The 18,393-nt window shown below is 40.3% G+C and overlaps 1 protein-coding gene across 2 annotated transcripts in view; it reads right to left on the bottom strand.

The window, feature by feature from the left end:
- The window catches only part of LOC139264399 (vacuolar protein sorting-associated protein 4B), a 42,369-nt gene that overhangs the window by 6,899 nt on the left and 17,077 nt on the right, over nucleotides 1-18,393 (bottom strand). For both annotated transcript variants that reach the window (XM_070880792.1, XM_070880793.1), the window contains exons 3-8: nucleotides 17,194-17,341; nucleotides 12,517-12,578; nucleotides 9,661-9,780; nucleotides 6,941-7,097; nucleotides 5,910-6,058; nucleotides 562-643 (exon numbers count right to left, since the gene is read on the bottom strand). In XM_070880792.1, coding sequence (XP_070736893.1) covers nucleotides 562-643; nucleotides 5,910-6,058; nucleotides 6,941-7,097; nucleotides 9,661-9,780; nucleotides 12,517-12,578; nucleotides 17,194-17,341 — 718 coding nt within the window. The remainder of the gene's footprint in view (nucleotides 1-561; nucleotides 644-5,909; nucleotides 6,059-6,940; nucleotides 7,098-9,660; nucleotides 9,781-12,516; nucleotides 12,579-17,193; nucleotides 17,342-18,393) is intronic.

Below are 18,393 nucleotides of genomic sequence, written 5' to 3'. Positions count from 1 at the left end.
GTACCACCAGTGTCTGAGCAGTGAATGACTGACTGCAACTTCAGGATTTCCACATTGGGATGTGCATGCGCTAAATCCTGAAGTTGCAGTCAATTTCAAATGGGTAATAACACGTCAATTCTGGGTCATTTGGTTTGATGCATGCATTTAGGATTTCCCATATACTGTTCTAGTTATTTCTTTTCTATAAGAGGGAAATGACAAGAGTACCTTAGGAGGTTATACATATTATTTCATATCCAAGAGTCACAGCTCTTTATACAATTACACTATTCAATAGCAGCATGAAACATGCATACAAAATTTTGAATGTTCTTCTTTGTCAAGAGATAATTGTTTTATTGAAAGGCTGCTCTGTAACTCTTAGCAGTGCAGCACTTCACAAGGGGATGCTTTCAGTTGTCTTGACAGGTTTGTCAATCAGAAAAGGAAGTGCCATCATTGTTCCATGCATGCTAACTGGGAGTCATATGTTTACTGGTATGGCTAATCTTTTGACAGATGTTTGTGTCATTTACAAGGCATTACTAAATATATAACAGTTGCATAAACACATTTTACCTTCTTCTTATGGCAGAATCAAGAACCCATGGGATATTTGTTGCTCCAAGTACCAGGATTCCTTCATTATCTACTCCAACACCTGTCAAAAGTTATCAGTAGTTTTATTGTGTAGTGTGCATTGTGTACATAACAGTACATAGTAGGAATTTAGAATAGTGACAGGGTGAATTTCATTTTTTCAGAATCTGGTCATGTTGGATATTCCATAAAGTGAGATTTAGTATAAATAAATCAGGTATATATATCCCAGTGTTATAGTCAGACTTGTGCTAGTTAATGCTCAGGTTCCTAACTCAGTGATGGGACAAATTATTTATTAAAAGGAAGATTGCAGTTCATAGGACAGCAAATTTCCATCAATACATATTAAGGTTAACATATTTCAATAGAACATGTCAGTTTCTATTTGCGCAAATCACAGCAAATGATCAATTCAGGCATTCTGATTTTGATATAGATTATATAGTAAGGCAGGAGTAATGTTGTTGGATAGAAATATTCTTGAAAACTGTAATGAAAATGCCACATAGCAGTAAAGTTATATGAAACATTTTGAGAGCCATTGATAAAGATGTACAAGTTTCAAGATTATCTGGGGAGAGAGGTGTAGCATCAAAAAACTGATGGGTGTTCTTGGATTACAGCTTTCAAATAGCTTTCAGCTACTGAAAGACTAAGCAAAATGAATATGAACTTCTGTCTAGTTATTTACAGTAAATATTTCCTAGACAACCATATTTATTAAATACAAGCACTAAAAAGTTGACAGGTTTACCATTTTTCTGCAGTAAAATACCAAATTTAAACTGCAATGACTTAGTTATTTAAATATTTCATAAAACAACCTGGGAGCATAGGCTTCTTTTAGACTGGGACCTGTAGCAATCAGCACACCCACATGGCAAACAGTTACATAAAGAAATATTCACAGAGCTGAACTTGCTGCCAGCTTTTCTGCCATGTGCTATTTAGAACCCAAAATTAAACTGCAGATTTGTATTCATTATCTTTTAAGAACATAAGAAATAGGAGCAGGAGTAGGCCACCTGGCCCCTCGAGCCTGCTCCGCCATTTAATAAGATCATGGCTGATCTGATCAAGGTCTCAGCTCCACTTCCCTGCCTGCTCCCCATAACCCTTTATTCCCTTATCGCTCAAAAATCTGTCTATCTCCGCCTTATATTCAATGACCCAACCTCCATAACTCTCTGGGGCAGAGAATTCCACAGATTTACAATCCACAGAAGAAATTCCTCCTCAACTCAGTTTTAAATGGGCAGCCCCTTATTCTGAGACTATGTCCCCTAGTTTTAGTTTCCCGAGTGGAAATATCCCCCCCTCCCCGGGAACGAAGCGGCTGTTTAATTCCCCCCCCCCTCCCCTCCATGGGAACTAAACGGTTGTTTAATTCCCCCCCCCCTCCCCTCCATGGGAACTAAACGGTTGTTTAATTCCCCCCCCCCTCCCCCCCGCGGGAACGAACGGCTGCAGCATTCTCCGTGCCTGAAGCACTTTCACACAGGTAGGAAGGTGGTTTATTTAATCTTTTCTTTGCTTATAAATGTTTATTCAGGTTGGATTTATTTGTATAATATTTGTAGAAGTATAAATAAGGATTTATTGTAGAATTTAATGAGTTCCCTTGCCCCCCCCCCTCGTTCTGGACGCCTAATTTGTAAACTGCGCCTGATTTTTTAATGTGTAGAACAGGTTTTTTCAGTTCTACAAAAATCTTCACTTGCTCCATTCTAAGTTAGTTTGGAGTACGTTTTCACTGTGGAAACTTTGAAATCAGGCGTCAGTGGCCGGACACGCCCCCTTTTGAAGAAAAAATTCTGTTCCAAAGTAGAACTGTTCTACCTGACTAGAACTGCAGAAAAAAAAATGTGGAGAATTGCGATTTCTAAGATAGTCCGTTCTCCACCAGTTGCTCCTAAAAATCAGGCGCAAATCATGTGGAAACTTGGGCCCTATATTCCATCTGCCAAATTTTTGCCCACTCACTTAGCCTGTCTATATCCCTTTGCAGATTTTGTGTGTCATCCTCACAATTTGCTTTCCCACCCATCTTTGTATCATCAGCAAACTTGGCTACATTACACTCGGTCCCTTCATCCAAGTCATTAATATAGATTGTAAATAGTTGAGGACCCAGCACCGATCCCTAAGGCACCCTATGAGTCAGTTTGCCAACCGGAAAATGACCCATTTATCCCGACTCTCTGTTTTCTGTTAGTTAGCTAATTCTCTATCCATGCTAATACATTACCCCCAACCCCGTGAACTTTTATCTTGTGCAGTAACGTTTATGTGGCACTTTATCAAATGCCTTCTGGAAATCCAAATACACCACATCCACTAGTTCCCCTTTATCCACCCTGCTCGTTATATCCTAAAAGAACATTAGCAAATTTGTCAAACATGATTTCCCTTTTATAAAACCATGCTGACTCTGCTTGATTGAATTATGCTTTTCCAATTGTCCCGCAACTGCTTCCTTAATAATGGACTCTAGCATTTTCCCAATGACAGATGTTAGCCTAACTGGTCTATAGTTTCCTGCTTTTTGTCTGCCTCCTTTTTTAAAAATAGGGGTGTTACATTTACATTTTTCCAATCCGCTGGGACTGCCCCAGAACCCAGGGAATTTTGGTAGATTACAATCAATGCATCCACTATCTTTTCAGCCACTTCTTTTAAGACCCTAGGATATATGTCATTAGGTCCAGGGGACTTGTCTGCCTTTAGTCCCATTATTTTACCGAGTACTACTTCATTAGTGATAGCGATTGTATTAAGTTCCTCCCTCTATAGCCCCTTGATTATCCACTATTGGGATGTTTTTAGTGTCTTCTACCATGGAGACAGATACAAAGTATTTGTTCAACGTCTCTGCCATTTCCCTGTTCCCCATTATTAATTCCCCAGTCTCATCCTCTAGGGAACTAACATTTACTTTAGCCACTCTTTTCCTTTTTACTTTTATGTACCTGTAGAAGCATTTCGTGCTCATTTACTTTCATAATCTATCTTCCCTCGCTATTATTTTTTTAGTTCTTTTCTGGCTTTTAAAAGTTTCCCAATTCTCTGGCCTCCCACTTGTCTTGGCCACATTGTATGCCCTCGTTTAGAATTTTTGTAGTTTGTTAAATGGGAGCATTGCTGAAAATTTTATACTGACATTATATTGATTTGATCACTGAGGAACCATTGTGCTGTTTTAATAATGACAGGCAGGTGTAAGCAAGAATGTTTTACTACATTAAAGGTGCTATATAAATACAAGTAGTTGTTATATCAAATTGATTAAGACAGTCACTTAAGCCTAACTGACCTATCTCATTGCTGTTTGGGAGTGCTTGCTTTCTGCCAATTGGCTCCCTTTTAACCACCTTATCAGTTTGCCCTGCCACCTTTAAGGATTTGTGTATATGGATACCAAGATCTCTCTACTCATCTACACTTTTCAAAATCGTGCCACTTATAGTATATTGTCTTTCCATATTAGTCCTTCCAAAGTGCATCATTTCACACTTGTCCGTATTGAACTTCATTTGCCATGCTTCTGCCCATTTCACCATCCTGTCTGTCATCCTGAAGCCTATAACTATCCTCCACATGATCATGAAACTTTGCCAAGTTTCATATCATCTGCAAACTTTATAATGCTGCTCCCTACACTAGAGTCCAGGCTGTTTTATAAAAATTCTTCTCGGCATTTAAAAATAAAATGAAATAACTGAAATAAAGAAATGTAAGAACTTAACAGTGACTACAATTCAAAGTCATTTATTGACTGTGAAGCACTTTTGGACTTCCTGAGGAAGTGAAAGGTGGTATATAAATACAAGTTCTTTCATTTCTTTATTTCAGTTATTTAATTTTATTTTTAAATGCCGAGAAGAATTTTTATAAAACAGCCTAGACTCTAGTGTAGGAAGCAGCATTATAAAGCTTGCAGATGATATCAAACTTGGCAAAGTAGTAGATCATGAGGAGGATAGTTATAGGCTTCAGGATGACAGACAGGATGGTGAAATGGGCAGAAGCATGGCAAATGGAGTTCAATGCGGACAAGTGTGAAATGATGCACTTTGGGAGGACTAATATGGAAAGACAGTATACTATAAGTGGCACGATTTTGAAAAGTGTAGATGAGCAGAGAGATCTTGATTTCCATATACACAAATCCTTAAAGGTGGCAGGGCAAACTGATAAGGTGGTTAAAAAGGCATATGGGTTATTTGGGTTTATAAATAGAGAAATAGAATATAAAAGCAAAGAGCTCATGCTAGAATATTATAAATCACTGGTTCTACCTCACCTGAAGTCTTGTGGACAATTCTGGGCACCACACTTCAGGAAAGATGTAAAGGCATAAGAAAGGGTTATGAGGAGATTTACCAGGTTGTTTGCAGGGATGAGAGACTTCAGTTATGAGGATAGGTTGGAAAATTAGGACTGTTCTCTTTGGAACAGAGATGGTTAAGAGGTGACGTAATAGAGGTTTTTAAGATGATGAGGTTTGGATAGAGTAAATAGGGAAAAAATATTCCCTCAGACGAGTGGGTCAATAACTAGAGATCATAGATTTGAAATAATCGGAAAATGATCTAGAGGGGAGATGAGAAATTTTTCCACTCAGTTGTCGGGATGGACACTCTACCTGAAAAGGTGGTGGAAACTGATTCCATAAATAATTTTGGAAGGGAGTTGGACAGGTACTTGAGGATGAGGAACTTACAAGGTTATGGGCAAAAAGTGGGGATGTCGGACTAAACACACCTGCTCTTTCAAAGAGCCACCACAGGCACGAAAAACTGAACGGCCTCCTCCTGTTGATTCTATGAATATATAGGCTTCAAATTCGGAATATGACAAGATAGACAAAATGAATGAGCTCCATGTAGACTTAATTAGTGGAACAGACTCTCACCAAAACCTGTTAATTAAGTGTTGATCAACAGCTTTTAAAACAAGAACCACAAATATCTGGAATAGGTTTGAGGTTTGTATAGCACAATAGTTTTGCTGGCACCATAGAAACATCAAGTCATGGAAAACAACCAATCAGGAACAAAGGATATAATATTTGGTTGACATACTGGAGTTTCACTTAATTTGCTTTTGGGATGAATTGAGAGAGAAAAACTTTAAAAACCTTTGCTCAGAAGGTTAATTGGTTGGCTAGAGTCCACAATAAAACAGAAGTTAGTGGAAAGAATGAGTCTGCTGGCCTGAATGAACTTTTTTGATTCCATGCTTTAAGTTGTTGTATTCTACATACAATTTTACACCTCAAACTATAAACAAGACTAGTTCTTAACTAACCCAAAGATGCTTACCCTGCATCTGAACCAGGAATTCAGTTTTGATACGCCTTGCAGCTTCACTTTCATTTTCACTCCTCGAGCCACAAAGTGAATCAACCTCATCAATGAAGATAATTGAAGGCTTGTTTTCTCGGGCAAGCTGAAATAAATTCTTTACCAACCTAGGTAGAGCAAAGTTGATTAAAAAGACAGTATTTAGTGCTTTTTTATAGCAATAATCATTCCAGTGGTGCAACCATGAAAAAATGCCTAAGATGTAACTGACATCTGAAAGGTCTTGTGCACTTCCTGTCCACAAATCTTACTTCTTTTTTCAGGATTTTTAATCATTTTGGGTCAAGATTTACCAACCTAAATTGCGATATCAACATTCCCCATTTAATTTTGCCATGTCAACCGCCACATTCTAGTTGCAGGCTCTGGCTACTGGTGGCTTTGTGGAGGTTCTCTCCCAATTCTGTCACTATCTTGCATGTACGTGTGCGAACATATGTATGTCAAAAATACACTTAAAATTAATCAACTAATTGTGGGGTGTGCCATGGACAATTTAGTACTGTATTCCTTGCAAAGGAAAAGCACAATTTGAAAATTTTATTAAAAAAAAAATCAAAGTGCAGCTTCGAAAAATAAAAATAAATGTCTTGGAAGAGAAATGCACACAAGTATAACATAACATTTTGGAGAGTTCAGTGGATTCAATATAATTTATGCCATTTGCTGAATAAACATCTGCTTCATTAGAATTTTAAAAGACTGTTGACTGTAATAATATTAAGACGACTCCTTTCCAAAGATCCACACAAGTCCAACTGGCCTCAGACAGCAATGGCACATGTTAATTTTACTTTGAATGTGCTAACACTTCAGATCTGGATTGAAATGGTACAGAAAACATGAAGTGCAATATCCTGCAAAAATAGCTCTCAAAGAGAAGATTTGTTCGACCCAGGGAAATATAAAATTCCCTATCAATTTGCAAATAGGTAGTTATCAAAGATATCAATTCTAAGCTCCATACAACGAACATGATAGAAACTCACTTTTCACTTTCTCCAAGCCATTTAGAGACCAAGTCAGAAGAGGAGATTGAGAAAAATGTAGAGTTGTTTGCTTCCTTTGCCACAGCTTTTGCCAGATAGGACTTGCCAGTTCCAGGAGGACCAAACAGAAGGATTCCTCTCCATGGAGTCCGTTTACCTAGAGAGAGAGAGAGAGAGAGAGAGAGAGATCACATTTGAATTCCAAAATCCTGCTACAAATCATCTTTATAATCATAACTATGTAAGAATATGTGAAAGCTACATCAGGTACTTCTTAAAGAACTGGAAACCTAATTTCATATCACATATCACTAAGTGAAATGATAGGTTATAGTCATTCTGGAAAATAGAGTACTCCAAATTATCTTTTTAAGAAGCATAATGAATGTTAACAATTTGACCTTCACCTGTATTGCATGAATTGTCTTTTGAAACATACAATATTTCTATAATGTCCAGTTCAACAATTTTTTCTAACAATAAGCTGTTAGCCTGGAACACTGTGGTGATTTAAAGTGTTAATTAGCAACCTAAAGAGGCTGTGATGGCTAGTCCATCATTGACATGCGAGTATCAATGCTGCCTGCATATGCATATTACTGTGGCTTTGAGACAATGGAAATCCCCTTCGGGTCTACTAGCTGAAATGGCCGTGGGCACGGTATTTTGCAACAGCTAAAGCTCTGATTGGGTCTCCTTGATCACAACACCTGATTGCTGATTGGACCCCTTGGAGGATAAGACATACCCAGCAGTTTCTTTGAAATGTGTAATTTCGAACCGCCCTGCCTACGTAATCATCATCATAGGCAATCCCTCGAAACGAGGATGACCTGCTTCCATGCCAAAAAGGGATGAGTTCACAAGCGTTTCAATGAAAAACCTAATATTCTACATCTTGAAGGATGCCTGCGCGTGGATTTTTTTTAACATGTGGTGGCCGTTGCACACCAGCCACCACACGGGTCTTGGTCCAGTGACAAGGATTACCCAAGACGATTGGAGACCAGCTCTGCAGCACGGACCCAGTGCGCACACATATCGCAGTGTGGGCTAGCCCGTGCTACCCCATGGTCCTCCCCTCTCCTCGGCCCCGGTCACTTCCCTCTACAAACTTTTGCCGCTCCTTCGCCCTGACCTCGCTGCTCCTGCTGTGCCTGCCCACACTGCAATCAACGACCTGGCTTCGCAACCGTCGCACTCCTGCAGCAGCACGCGCTGCTGCCTGCAGTGGCATGCTGCCGCACGTTGCTCCCTCTAATGGCCTACGTAATCAATGACCTTGCAAAGTATAATTCGAGTCATTCTGACTGCCAACTCCAGACAGAACAGAGCTCACTTGGAACAGATAGGGCTCATACTGCAGGTTAAGACCTTCTCCCACCCCCGCAAACAAGTTCCTGCCCACACCTCCACTGCCCAAGTGCCTGACCTTCCCACTCCCCAAGCCCAAGTTTCTGATATTCTCTTCCTGCCCCCTTCCAAGTTTCTGACATTCCCCCCCACCCAAGTGCCTGACCTTCCCCCCCCAACTGACCCAAGTTCCTGACCTTCCGCCCCACCCCAACCCCTCCAGAGTTCTTTTCTCCCCCTGCCAGAGCTCCGGACCTTCCCCCAACAAGTTTCTGACCTTCCCCCACAGCCCCCCCACCATAGATAGGGTTGACTTATGAGGAAAGGTTGAGTAGGTTGGGCCTCTACTCATTGGAATTTAGAAGAATGAGAGGTGATCTTATTGAAACGTATAAGATTATGAGGGGGCTTGACACGGTGGATGCAGAGAGGAGGTTTCCACTGATGGGGGAGACGAGAACTAAGGGGCATAATCTTAGAATAAGGGGCTGCCCATTTAAAACTAAGATGAGGAGGAATTTCTTCTCTGAGGGTTGTAAATCTATGGAATTCACTGCCTCAGAGCTGTGGAAGCTGGAACATTGAATAAATTTAAGACAGAGATAGACAGTTTCTTAACCGATAAAGGAATAAGGGGTTATGGGGAGTGGGCAGGGAAGTGGACCCGAGTTCATGATCAGATCAGCCATGATCGTATTAAATGGCGGAGCAGGCTCAAGGGGCCGAATGCCTTATTCCTGCTCCTATTTCTTATGTTCTTATGTTCGTGTGGCGGTCACGGATTGTTAACAGGTTTATTGGGTATGAAGTGAATAGTGGCAATGTCGTGACTTATGGATTTCGTCCAGTTCAACGATGTCACTTGCCACACACGCACCGAGTTTTCTGAGAAATCAACCATGTGTAGGAGGAGGAGAGGGAGAACATGGTGTGGGTGTAAAGCGGGTGGGGCTGGAAGAATGTGATCCATCTTACCATCTGGATCACGTTCTCACTCTCAACTGCCCCCTTTCAACCTAGATCACGTTCTACCCCCCATTCCCATGGTGCTCTCTATGCCTTTTTCCACCCCCCCACCGAGTTCCTGACCTCCTCTCCCAGAGTTCCCTCTCTCTCCCCTCCCACCACCCCCCCCAGTCTCTTTCTCTCCTCTCTCTTTCCCCCCCCCCACCCCATTTCTATTAGAATGTTACTCCTTGGCACAGTAATAGTCAGAGATAAGCGTGACAGGCAGGTGTTGATATTTTAATATCAGAATTCCCGTTGCAATGTTTATATAGCACATTCTAATGGAATGTGTGCCCTGTGCAAGATTTTTTATGAGAGATATAGATAGAGATAGGTCAGTCCCGTGAAATGTTACTAACCTGTAAACAGATGAGGAAACTTAATGGGCAAAATCACAGCCTCTTTAAGAGCTTCTTTGGCACCTTCTAGACCTGCAACGTCATTCCAACCCACATTTGGCTTCTCCATAACGATGGCACCTACACAGCAAGAAGAAATTTAAAGATACAAGAAGCATGAGTTTAGCAGAGTTGCATTAGGGCTCAAATAATTATGTTTTTTCTTTGTTGGTCTTATTTTGGATATTAAAATTTAAATAGTGAGCTCTAGTGTCATCAGTGGCACTGGATTTTGAGAATTTATGATTTCCATACTGCAAGAGCTGATATGGCAATTTGTTCTGTGCATTTAAAGAAAGCTAAATCAAACAAAGTAATGGAACCAAAAAATCTTGCACTTATATAATGCCTTTAATGTAGAAAAGTATCCCAATGCACTCCACTGAAGGATGAGGAAAATGAACAACGATCCATAGGGAGATAAATTATGTGTGCAAAAAGCTTGGTTAAAGAAGTAGGTTTTAAGGGAGGTGTTAAAAGGAGGAAAGGGAAATGGAGCAGCAGAGTGGCTTAAGAAAGAATTTCAGAGTGTGGGATTTACATGGCTGATTGCATGGTTGCCAATGGTGGGGGAAAGGATGGAAGGGATTCACAAGAGGCTAAAGTGAGAGCAGTGGCAGGTGGTGGGATAAAGAGGTCTATACGGTTGAAGGAAGTCACAGAAACAGGGAAGCATGAGGCCATAGAGGGATTTAAAGACCGGGACATAACTTTCAAATTTGAGGTTTTACGGCTCTGAGCGCCAAATGAAGTGAACGAGGATGAGGCTATAGGCGAATGGAACCCTGAAGGATGGGGACAAGTAGCAGAGTTTTGGATAAGATGGAGTTCATGGAGTAATTGAGACTGCAAGTGGGTAATGCACACATGAAGATTTCAGTGGCAGAAAGGACGAAAAGCAACAGGGAGCCAAAACTGATCCAGACCTTTTCTCCAATTGGTTATTTTTGAAAAGAGGGCCCTTATGCAAACCTACTCTCCAACGTTTTTCGACTAAAATTAAAAGGAATTTAAGACCTACAAGTAGTGTGTGTGATAAGAAAAATATTTCCTGCTTTTGTCTAGTGTTAGGTTTGAGTGAAGTTTAAAAAAAGGCAAAGAATCAAAACAGCTTTGATTTGCTCCTTTACTGAAGTGTTGAATTAGCACCCAATATTCCAAGTGTGGTCTAAATTACTGATGCTCTTAATATATCCATTATATATTAAATTCAATACAGGGGACACTTTTATTGAAAACTCATTGTCACTGCAGTCTGTTATTCCAGTGATAGGGTATTTCAAATTTAAAGGCATCACCCTGTTTGACGCACAATTGTTGCGCTTTTATTGTAAGTTTATCGCCCTGTGGTTGCACAATCTAGGCCCTAGTTTCTCACAAATCACTCAAAACGCTTTCTGAAATTATTCTCATCTGTCCATTTTTTCCCTCAGTAATTGAAATTTCTAATTTCAGAAATAAATGTTTAAACACAACACAACACAAAAATTACGTATTTCACAGTAATGTGTTTAAATTTAACTAGAAAATTGTTTTGTGTTTTTAAGTGCTTTAATTTTTTTTTCATTTTTGCCAAAGGCTGTGACCATGTGAGCTGAACTTGGATTGTGCAGGCTGAGCAGGTGCAGTGTGCCTAATTTCAGAGTGTGTGTGAGCCATGAGGCTCATGAGCAGACCCCAAGTTCAGTATGCCCCACCTATCATACAACTCGGCCCAAAATCAGGAAGCTTGTAGCTTCTATCCCTAGTCTGTACTGAGTTAGCTGATCTCACCCATGCCAATGGAAGGTCAGTTCAAGTGCCCTCAGTGAGATTGGCCTTGGGATAATGAGGGGAGGACAATAAAGGCAATAAAATAAAAGCAACCATGGCCCCTGTCCTTGATTGGTATCCAATGAAGCCTGGAAAGTATGCACAGCCATCAGGTGAAACACATACTGGACGTGACTGCAGGCTGTACATGGTGAAACACCTGCTAATAGAGGAATACCCTCAAAGTGCAGGTTCATGTTTAGGTGTCCTTCTGCATTCTCTTTTTAAAAAAAAACCCTGAACAAATTGCAGCTCAGACCCCATTCCCAACACTACTCGATTGGACAAAATAATACAGCGATATGATCCTGAGCCAGCCTATTTTCCCCTTCCTGAGCTGCCTTTGCCTCCATGTTACATGCATTTATTTATGTAATGTGATATACATGGGGAATAAATTTCACTGGCTGATCTTCTGTGGAATTGTTCAGTCAAGATTATGGTGTCGCTAGGTGTTGGGTGGTGACAAAGTGCATTTGACCACTGAAAAGATTTGGAAAGATGTTGAGATAGTGAAAGTTTTTTTTTAATAGTTCCTCAGAAATTTGAGCGAATCAGCATTACCCTTGACTCCTGTCAATGTCATGCGAGAACCACCAAAAGATAGATATATCAAAAGTATAAAGAAACAAAGGCAATCAATTCCAGTATGCAGAAAAAATTATCCAGTACAAGGAAACAATAGACATCCAACATCTGCAGGCTTTTAACTAACCTGCCCATAGGATTCTGATCTCTACTTTGAACAATTAACTATTGAATTAATTCACAATGTTTACTTATTAAATAGACATTGTAGCCTTTAGCAGCAGAATAAGTGTTTTACACAGTACAGTATTCCTGTCCTTATAAAACCACACAACCTGACTTACTGACAGCAGCACCACAGGAGACTTGCCAATAAAATGCACGTCTGTTGTATCTGATAATTTCATACTGAGAACAGCAAGTTACAACTGAATGGATATGGAATGTACCAATCATTTCACAAGTTAGCCTAGTCACCTTGTAGCTGACTCTGTAATTTCTTCTTTTCAGAATTGTCAGCCTCTCCGTCACTCTCATTCCTGCAATAAAAATCCAAATAAATCGCATTGAAAGGATAAACCCATGGCTTCTTTTATACTATGGAGTAAACAATACAAGCATACATTTGAGACACAAATCAAAAATAAAAGGAATATTTATGTAAAATATCTCAACCATTAGTGATGGGATGCAGGCTCACTTCGCCACTTTGCTGAGGCCGAATGTCAATGTGTGCGGTAGAGAGGCACCAACCAGCAGCCAAGCAGCTTGCTAGGGAGAAAGCAATTCCAAATCCACATGTACCTCTGATAGCTAATTTAGTGACAAACAGCTTGTCCCTTATCCATTGGTTGTGTTATGTCTATGAAGGCTAGGAAGTTCGTAAATATGCAAAAGAAGAAAAAACTAAATGTACTGCTGTCATTTTGACACTGCACAATTCTTCAGCAAAAAGAATCAAAAGCAATTTTATTTTTTCTGTGCCCAGTTGATACCTAATCAGTAAAGAATCATGCAAGTGAATGTCAGTTTCCCTTGGAGCTCTCGTATCTTCATTATAAGGAAATTATTTGTGCCACCCTTATTTGAAGGGGAAGGAAGACTGGCTCCTGGAAGAGCTTGACTGATAGTACCCTTGCACAATAAAAAGCAGTTAGAAACTCCATGCCTAAGCATCTGATGCCACCACCCTTCCAGCGTCAAGTTCAACATGATGTGCAATTTTGACCGAACGTAGCTCCATTCCATCACCTAACCACATGCTTTCACCTCCAAAATAGCTCTAATCTCCATCCTTCCTCACACCCACTGAGACTTAAGTCCTCAATCATGACTTTATCACACCCAAGTGACTTTTCCAATGCTATCATCCCACACTACAAATCATCCAGGCAGCTGATTTCCACATCCTACCCTACACAAAGTCCTACCTACTCACCACCCCTGTGATTGCCACCCTCCATTGATTTGCTGCTCCTCAGCACATCGGTTTCAAATTCCTCAACCTCAGATACTTTCGTGGCTGACCTCCACACTACATCTGCAATCTTCTCCAGCCCTGTGCCCGTTTGCATTCATCTTACTTTCTTCCACTTAGGGATTCTTCCCTTCCTCAGCTCAGTGTCAGACCCTTCTGCTACCTTGTTCCTATACCCTCGCACTCAAATTCTCTCCCCAGCATTCCTAGTGCTACTTCAGCTGGCCTGCCTGGCTGCTGGCCTTAGTGGCCGTCTTGTTGTACTGAACAAGGTGTGAAGTAAACAAGGAAAAGAAATCGTCAGATGCTGCAAATCTGAAATAAAAACAGATGACGTTGAAAACACTTTGAGGCAGCATCTTTGGAGAGAACACATAATACGTTAACTCCTCTATTCTCTCCACAAATGCCTCCTGACCTGCTGAGTTTTTCCAGCATTTCCTGTTCTTGTTGAATGCATGATGTGCCTACCTCCTGTTCTGCTGCATAATGTGCAAGATTGTTTCACAAGCCAGGTTTTCAGAGCTGAATCCTCACTGGAAGTTTTTGGAAATTGAGTCCATTTACCTTTGCTGTTATGCAGTCCAATGTAAATGGCTAGATTTGTATTGTAGAAAAAAATAAAACTACAGAAGCTGAAGTTAAGCAGTTGATTCTTACTGCAAGAACTACCACTTGGTTCTAATTACCCATGATTTGGGCAGTAATGTTGACAGTGCATAGGAAAAAAAAAAGCTGAGGGGCAGTCATGTTGCAATAGCACATTTTAAGCTGTTTTTATACTGGTCTTTGAATTCTGAATCTAGGAACTGGCTCTAAGCATTTTTAGATTGTTCAGTCCGTTTCTTTACTTGGCAGAAGACTGCAGTTCTATAACAAAGTATATTCCAGTTATCCCTAGTGCGGAGGGCCATATGCTTCAGCAGTTATAGCCTCCCTTTTTGTACAGGTCATACACAGAAATACATATAAAATCTGCAGCACAGAAACAAGTCATTCAGCCTACCTGATCTATGCTGCTGTTTATGCTCTATATAAGCCTCCTCCTCCTTTAATTATCTTTTTACCCTGCCCCCAGATCCCTCTATCCCCTTCTCCTTCATGTATGCATCAATCCTTCCTCTAAATGTGTCAATGGTATCTGCTCAAATCACTTCATGTGGCAGTGTGTTCCACATTCTCACCACTCTCTGCATAAAGAAATTCCTCCTAAATTCTTTATTTGATCATATGGCACCTTGCTCTGGACTCGGCCTCAAGTGGAAATACTTGCCCCCATCTACCCTGTCGAATCCTTCATAATTTTAAACACCTCCATCAGGTCTCCCTTTTCCAGAGAAAAGAGCCCCAAGCTTGGAGTTTCCTGATAGCATTCTCTCAATTCTGATAACGTCCTTGTAAATCTTTTCTGCACTTTCTCTAGTGTGAGAAATGAACTCCAGTACTTTGTCTGCACTCTTAATAGCCTTATCAACTTGCACTGTTACATTGAGCAGGCAGACAGGGTGTGATGTCTCATTAGAAAGATGGCATTTCCAATAATACTGCACTCCCTCACTGCTGCATAAATTGCAGTTTGGATTATACTATCGTTTTTTTCAGTATTGTTTGCAATCGGAACTGGAAAACAATAGCACTAAAGATACACATTCCTTTTAGATAGTGATGTCATTACTAGACATTAACTGCATTTTGGAAATTAACTGTAAAAGTTTTATATGTTTGATACTTTACCTTAAATGGTTTTTGCTTTTTACTCCAGAGCATATGTCCGAATGTTTTCTCTTTTACTTGTTCTCATGATGTAGATGACCCTGACAAGGCTGCATTTATTACCGATCCCTAGTTGCCCAGAGGTGGCAGTGGTAGATCGCCTTCTTGAACTACAATAGTGCTTGCGCTGATGGTGCACTTACAATGGAGTCAGGTAGGGACTTCCAGGATTTTGACCCTGTGGCAATGAAGGAACAGCAGTATTTATACACATCAGGATGATGTGTAACTTTTGCGAGGAACTTGGAGGTGATGATGTTCCAATGATATTGCTGCTCTTGTCCTTCTCAGTGATATAGATCATGGGGTTGGGTGATGGTGTTGAAGTAAGCTTGGTAAGCTGCTGAAGTGCATTCTGTAGATTGTACATATTGTAGCCAGTGTATCGGTCATGTCTGTGCATCTAATTTTTACTAGTACCAAGAAATGTTACACCACTTACAGCTTATGTCATTGTAGATGTATTGCTATAAACATTCCTAGCCAAGCTGTTCCAATGCAGCCAGAGACTGGCAACTGCCCAACAATGTGGAAAATTTGCCAAGTATGCCCTATTTGCAAAAAGCAGGAAAAATCTAACCCAGCCAATTACAACCCATCTATCTCCTTTCAATCACCAACAAAGTGTTGAGGAATCTTCAAAAATGCTATCAAGCAGCACTTATACAAAAGCAAAATACTGCGGATGCTGAATCTGGAATAAAAACAGAAAATGCTGGAAATCTCAGCAGGTCATGCAGCATCTGAGGAGAGGAAGCAGAGTTAATGTTTTGGGTCAATAACGAAGGGTCATCGACCCGAAACGTTAACTCTGCTGCATCGCCACAGATGCTGCCTGACCTGCTGAGATTTCCAGCATTTTCTGTTTTTAATCAAGCAGCACTTTCTCACTAATGCTCAGTTTGGGTTCTTCTGTAACCACACCGCTCCAGACCTCATCACAGCCTTGATCCAGACTCAGAAGTGAAGAATGCCAGAGAAACTGTCCTCAACATCAGCTCAAATTACAGAGCGAGTTGGATAAAATATGTAAGTGGACAGAACAATAGAGGACGACGTTTAATGCAGACAAGTGTGAAGTGCTGCACATTGGGGGGGGGGGGGGGGGGGGAAAGGTAACAGGTGTACTTCATGAATGGCATTGCAAAAACAAAAGAAGAAGTCGTCGCAAGAGACCCAGCAGCTTTAGAAGACCTGACGCTCAACTTGTCCAAACCAATGCAGAGCAGCAATCAATAAAGTCAACAGAATGTTGAACTAGACAGACAGAACAGTAAAAATACAAGTCAGAAGTCGTAACCACACTGTATAGGTCCCTGGTCTGAATGTTCTTTTGAGTACTGTGGCCAGTTCTGATCAGCATGACAATGGTGGCATTCAAGCTCCAGCTCCAGCGCAGAGAAGTGTCACGAGGAAGATTCCTTAATGTCAAAAGAGCTGAACTAGAAGGAAAGACTAGGGACACTTGGACTTTTCAGCTGACAGAACACATTTGTACGGTAATTTTAAAGAGTACATGATTAGGGAAACAAAAAACGTAAATCTAGAATATTACTTTAAATCAACTTGCAAATGTAGGACTAGGGGAAAGATTCAAGCCAGTAAAAGATAAATTTGTAACTCTCAGGAAGTTGCTCTTCACACAGCTGATCAATTCATATTTCCAGGAAGATTAATGCAGATGACACCCAGGAAATGTTTAAGAAACATTTGGATGCTGAAATGGGGGAGGGGAACTTTAGGATCTCTCTGGATAGATGAATTAAGATGGACTGAATGGCCTTCCTCATCATTATTATCCTGTGAATTATAGTTACAAAAGAAAATATTACACTGCATCTTGTCATGCAAAACTGAAGACAAACATTTCATAATAGAAAATTACAAGACACTTAAATACATACCCTTTGTCATCACCTGTGTTTGACTCTTCAATAGGCTTTTTGACCTTTTGTTTTTTTTGCAAATATTCCTTTAGTTTTTCAGCTCGATCAAGGTATTCTGTACATTTTGCTCGAAGGCTCTCTTTTGCTTTAGCACCTTGAGCTTCATCTAACATTAAAAAATAATAATTTTCACCTTTTATGGTTTATTACAATCAAGAAAGCCACCTTCCTGCGCTACAATTTTTTTAGCTCATGTTTTTCACTGGATTTTCTAGATTCCTGTCAGCCCCTATTTGGAGAAGTCTGCATGTCGTGAATGGAAAACGTTCACTAAACAGAATACCACTCTTCACTAATCTAGAAGTCAGGTAACTAATTATTTATTCCCCCTTTGCCCCCCACCTCAATTTTTTTTAATGACTAGTCATTGCTCAGAGATTGCGATGGAAGGCAAGAGAAAGGAAAATAGGAAAATGCGCCCAATCACTACAATACTGTCAGAGTTCACTGTTGCATAGAATTCACAACATAAGAACAGGCCTTTTGGTTTGAATGATCTAAGCTGGTGTTTATACTCCATGAGCCTCCTCCCACGCTACTTCATCTAACCCCATCAGAATACCCTCCCATTCAATCCTCATGTAATTATCTAGTTTCTCTTTCAATGCATCTATGTTAACTACTCCATGTGGTAGCAAAATCCACATTCTAACTACACTCTGGGTAAAGAAGTTGTTCCTCAATTCCCCATTGAATTTATTAGTGACTATCTTATATTTATGCCCCCCACAAGTTGAAACATTGGGAGGAAAACTGCAGTCAGAGGCTTCCTTCGAGTGAATACCTCCGGCCTGAATTTTTTTAACGAAAATACCTGGTGGTCCTGGAAGGACGTAGGATTGCGGTCGGAGGCCTAGTTTCGCAGTCCAGTGTACGGAAACATGTATTCAAGCTATGTATTTGTATCCTGGGATCACGTGGGCCTGGAGCACCAATGAACATCTAGTATTCTCATTGATAATAATGGGAACTCCATTTGTACACGCTCCCATTACCAATGAGAAACTCCCCCCCCCAAAAAACAACAATAAATAAAAGAAACATCTCACATATTTAAAACTAATTGAAATTAAATGTTTTAATAGGGTTAAAAATAAACTTACCTTAATGGACAAGGTTTTTAATATAAAAATGAGTGATTAAATTTAATTTTTCTAT

This window comes from Pristiophorus japonicus, chromosome 5 (assembly GCF_044704955.1).
Source record: "Pristiophorus japonicus isolate sPriJap1 chromosome 5, sPriJap1.hap1, whole genome shotgun sequence".
Lineage (NCBI taxonomy): Eukaryota > Metazoa > Chordata > Chondrichthyes > Pristiophoridae > Pristiophorus > Pristiophorus japonicus.
The sequence above is the reverse complement of the archived record's forward strand: the minus strand, read 5'-3'. Positions and strand labels throughout refer to the sequence as shown.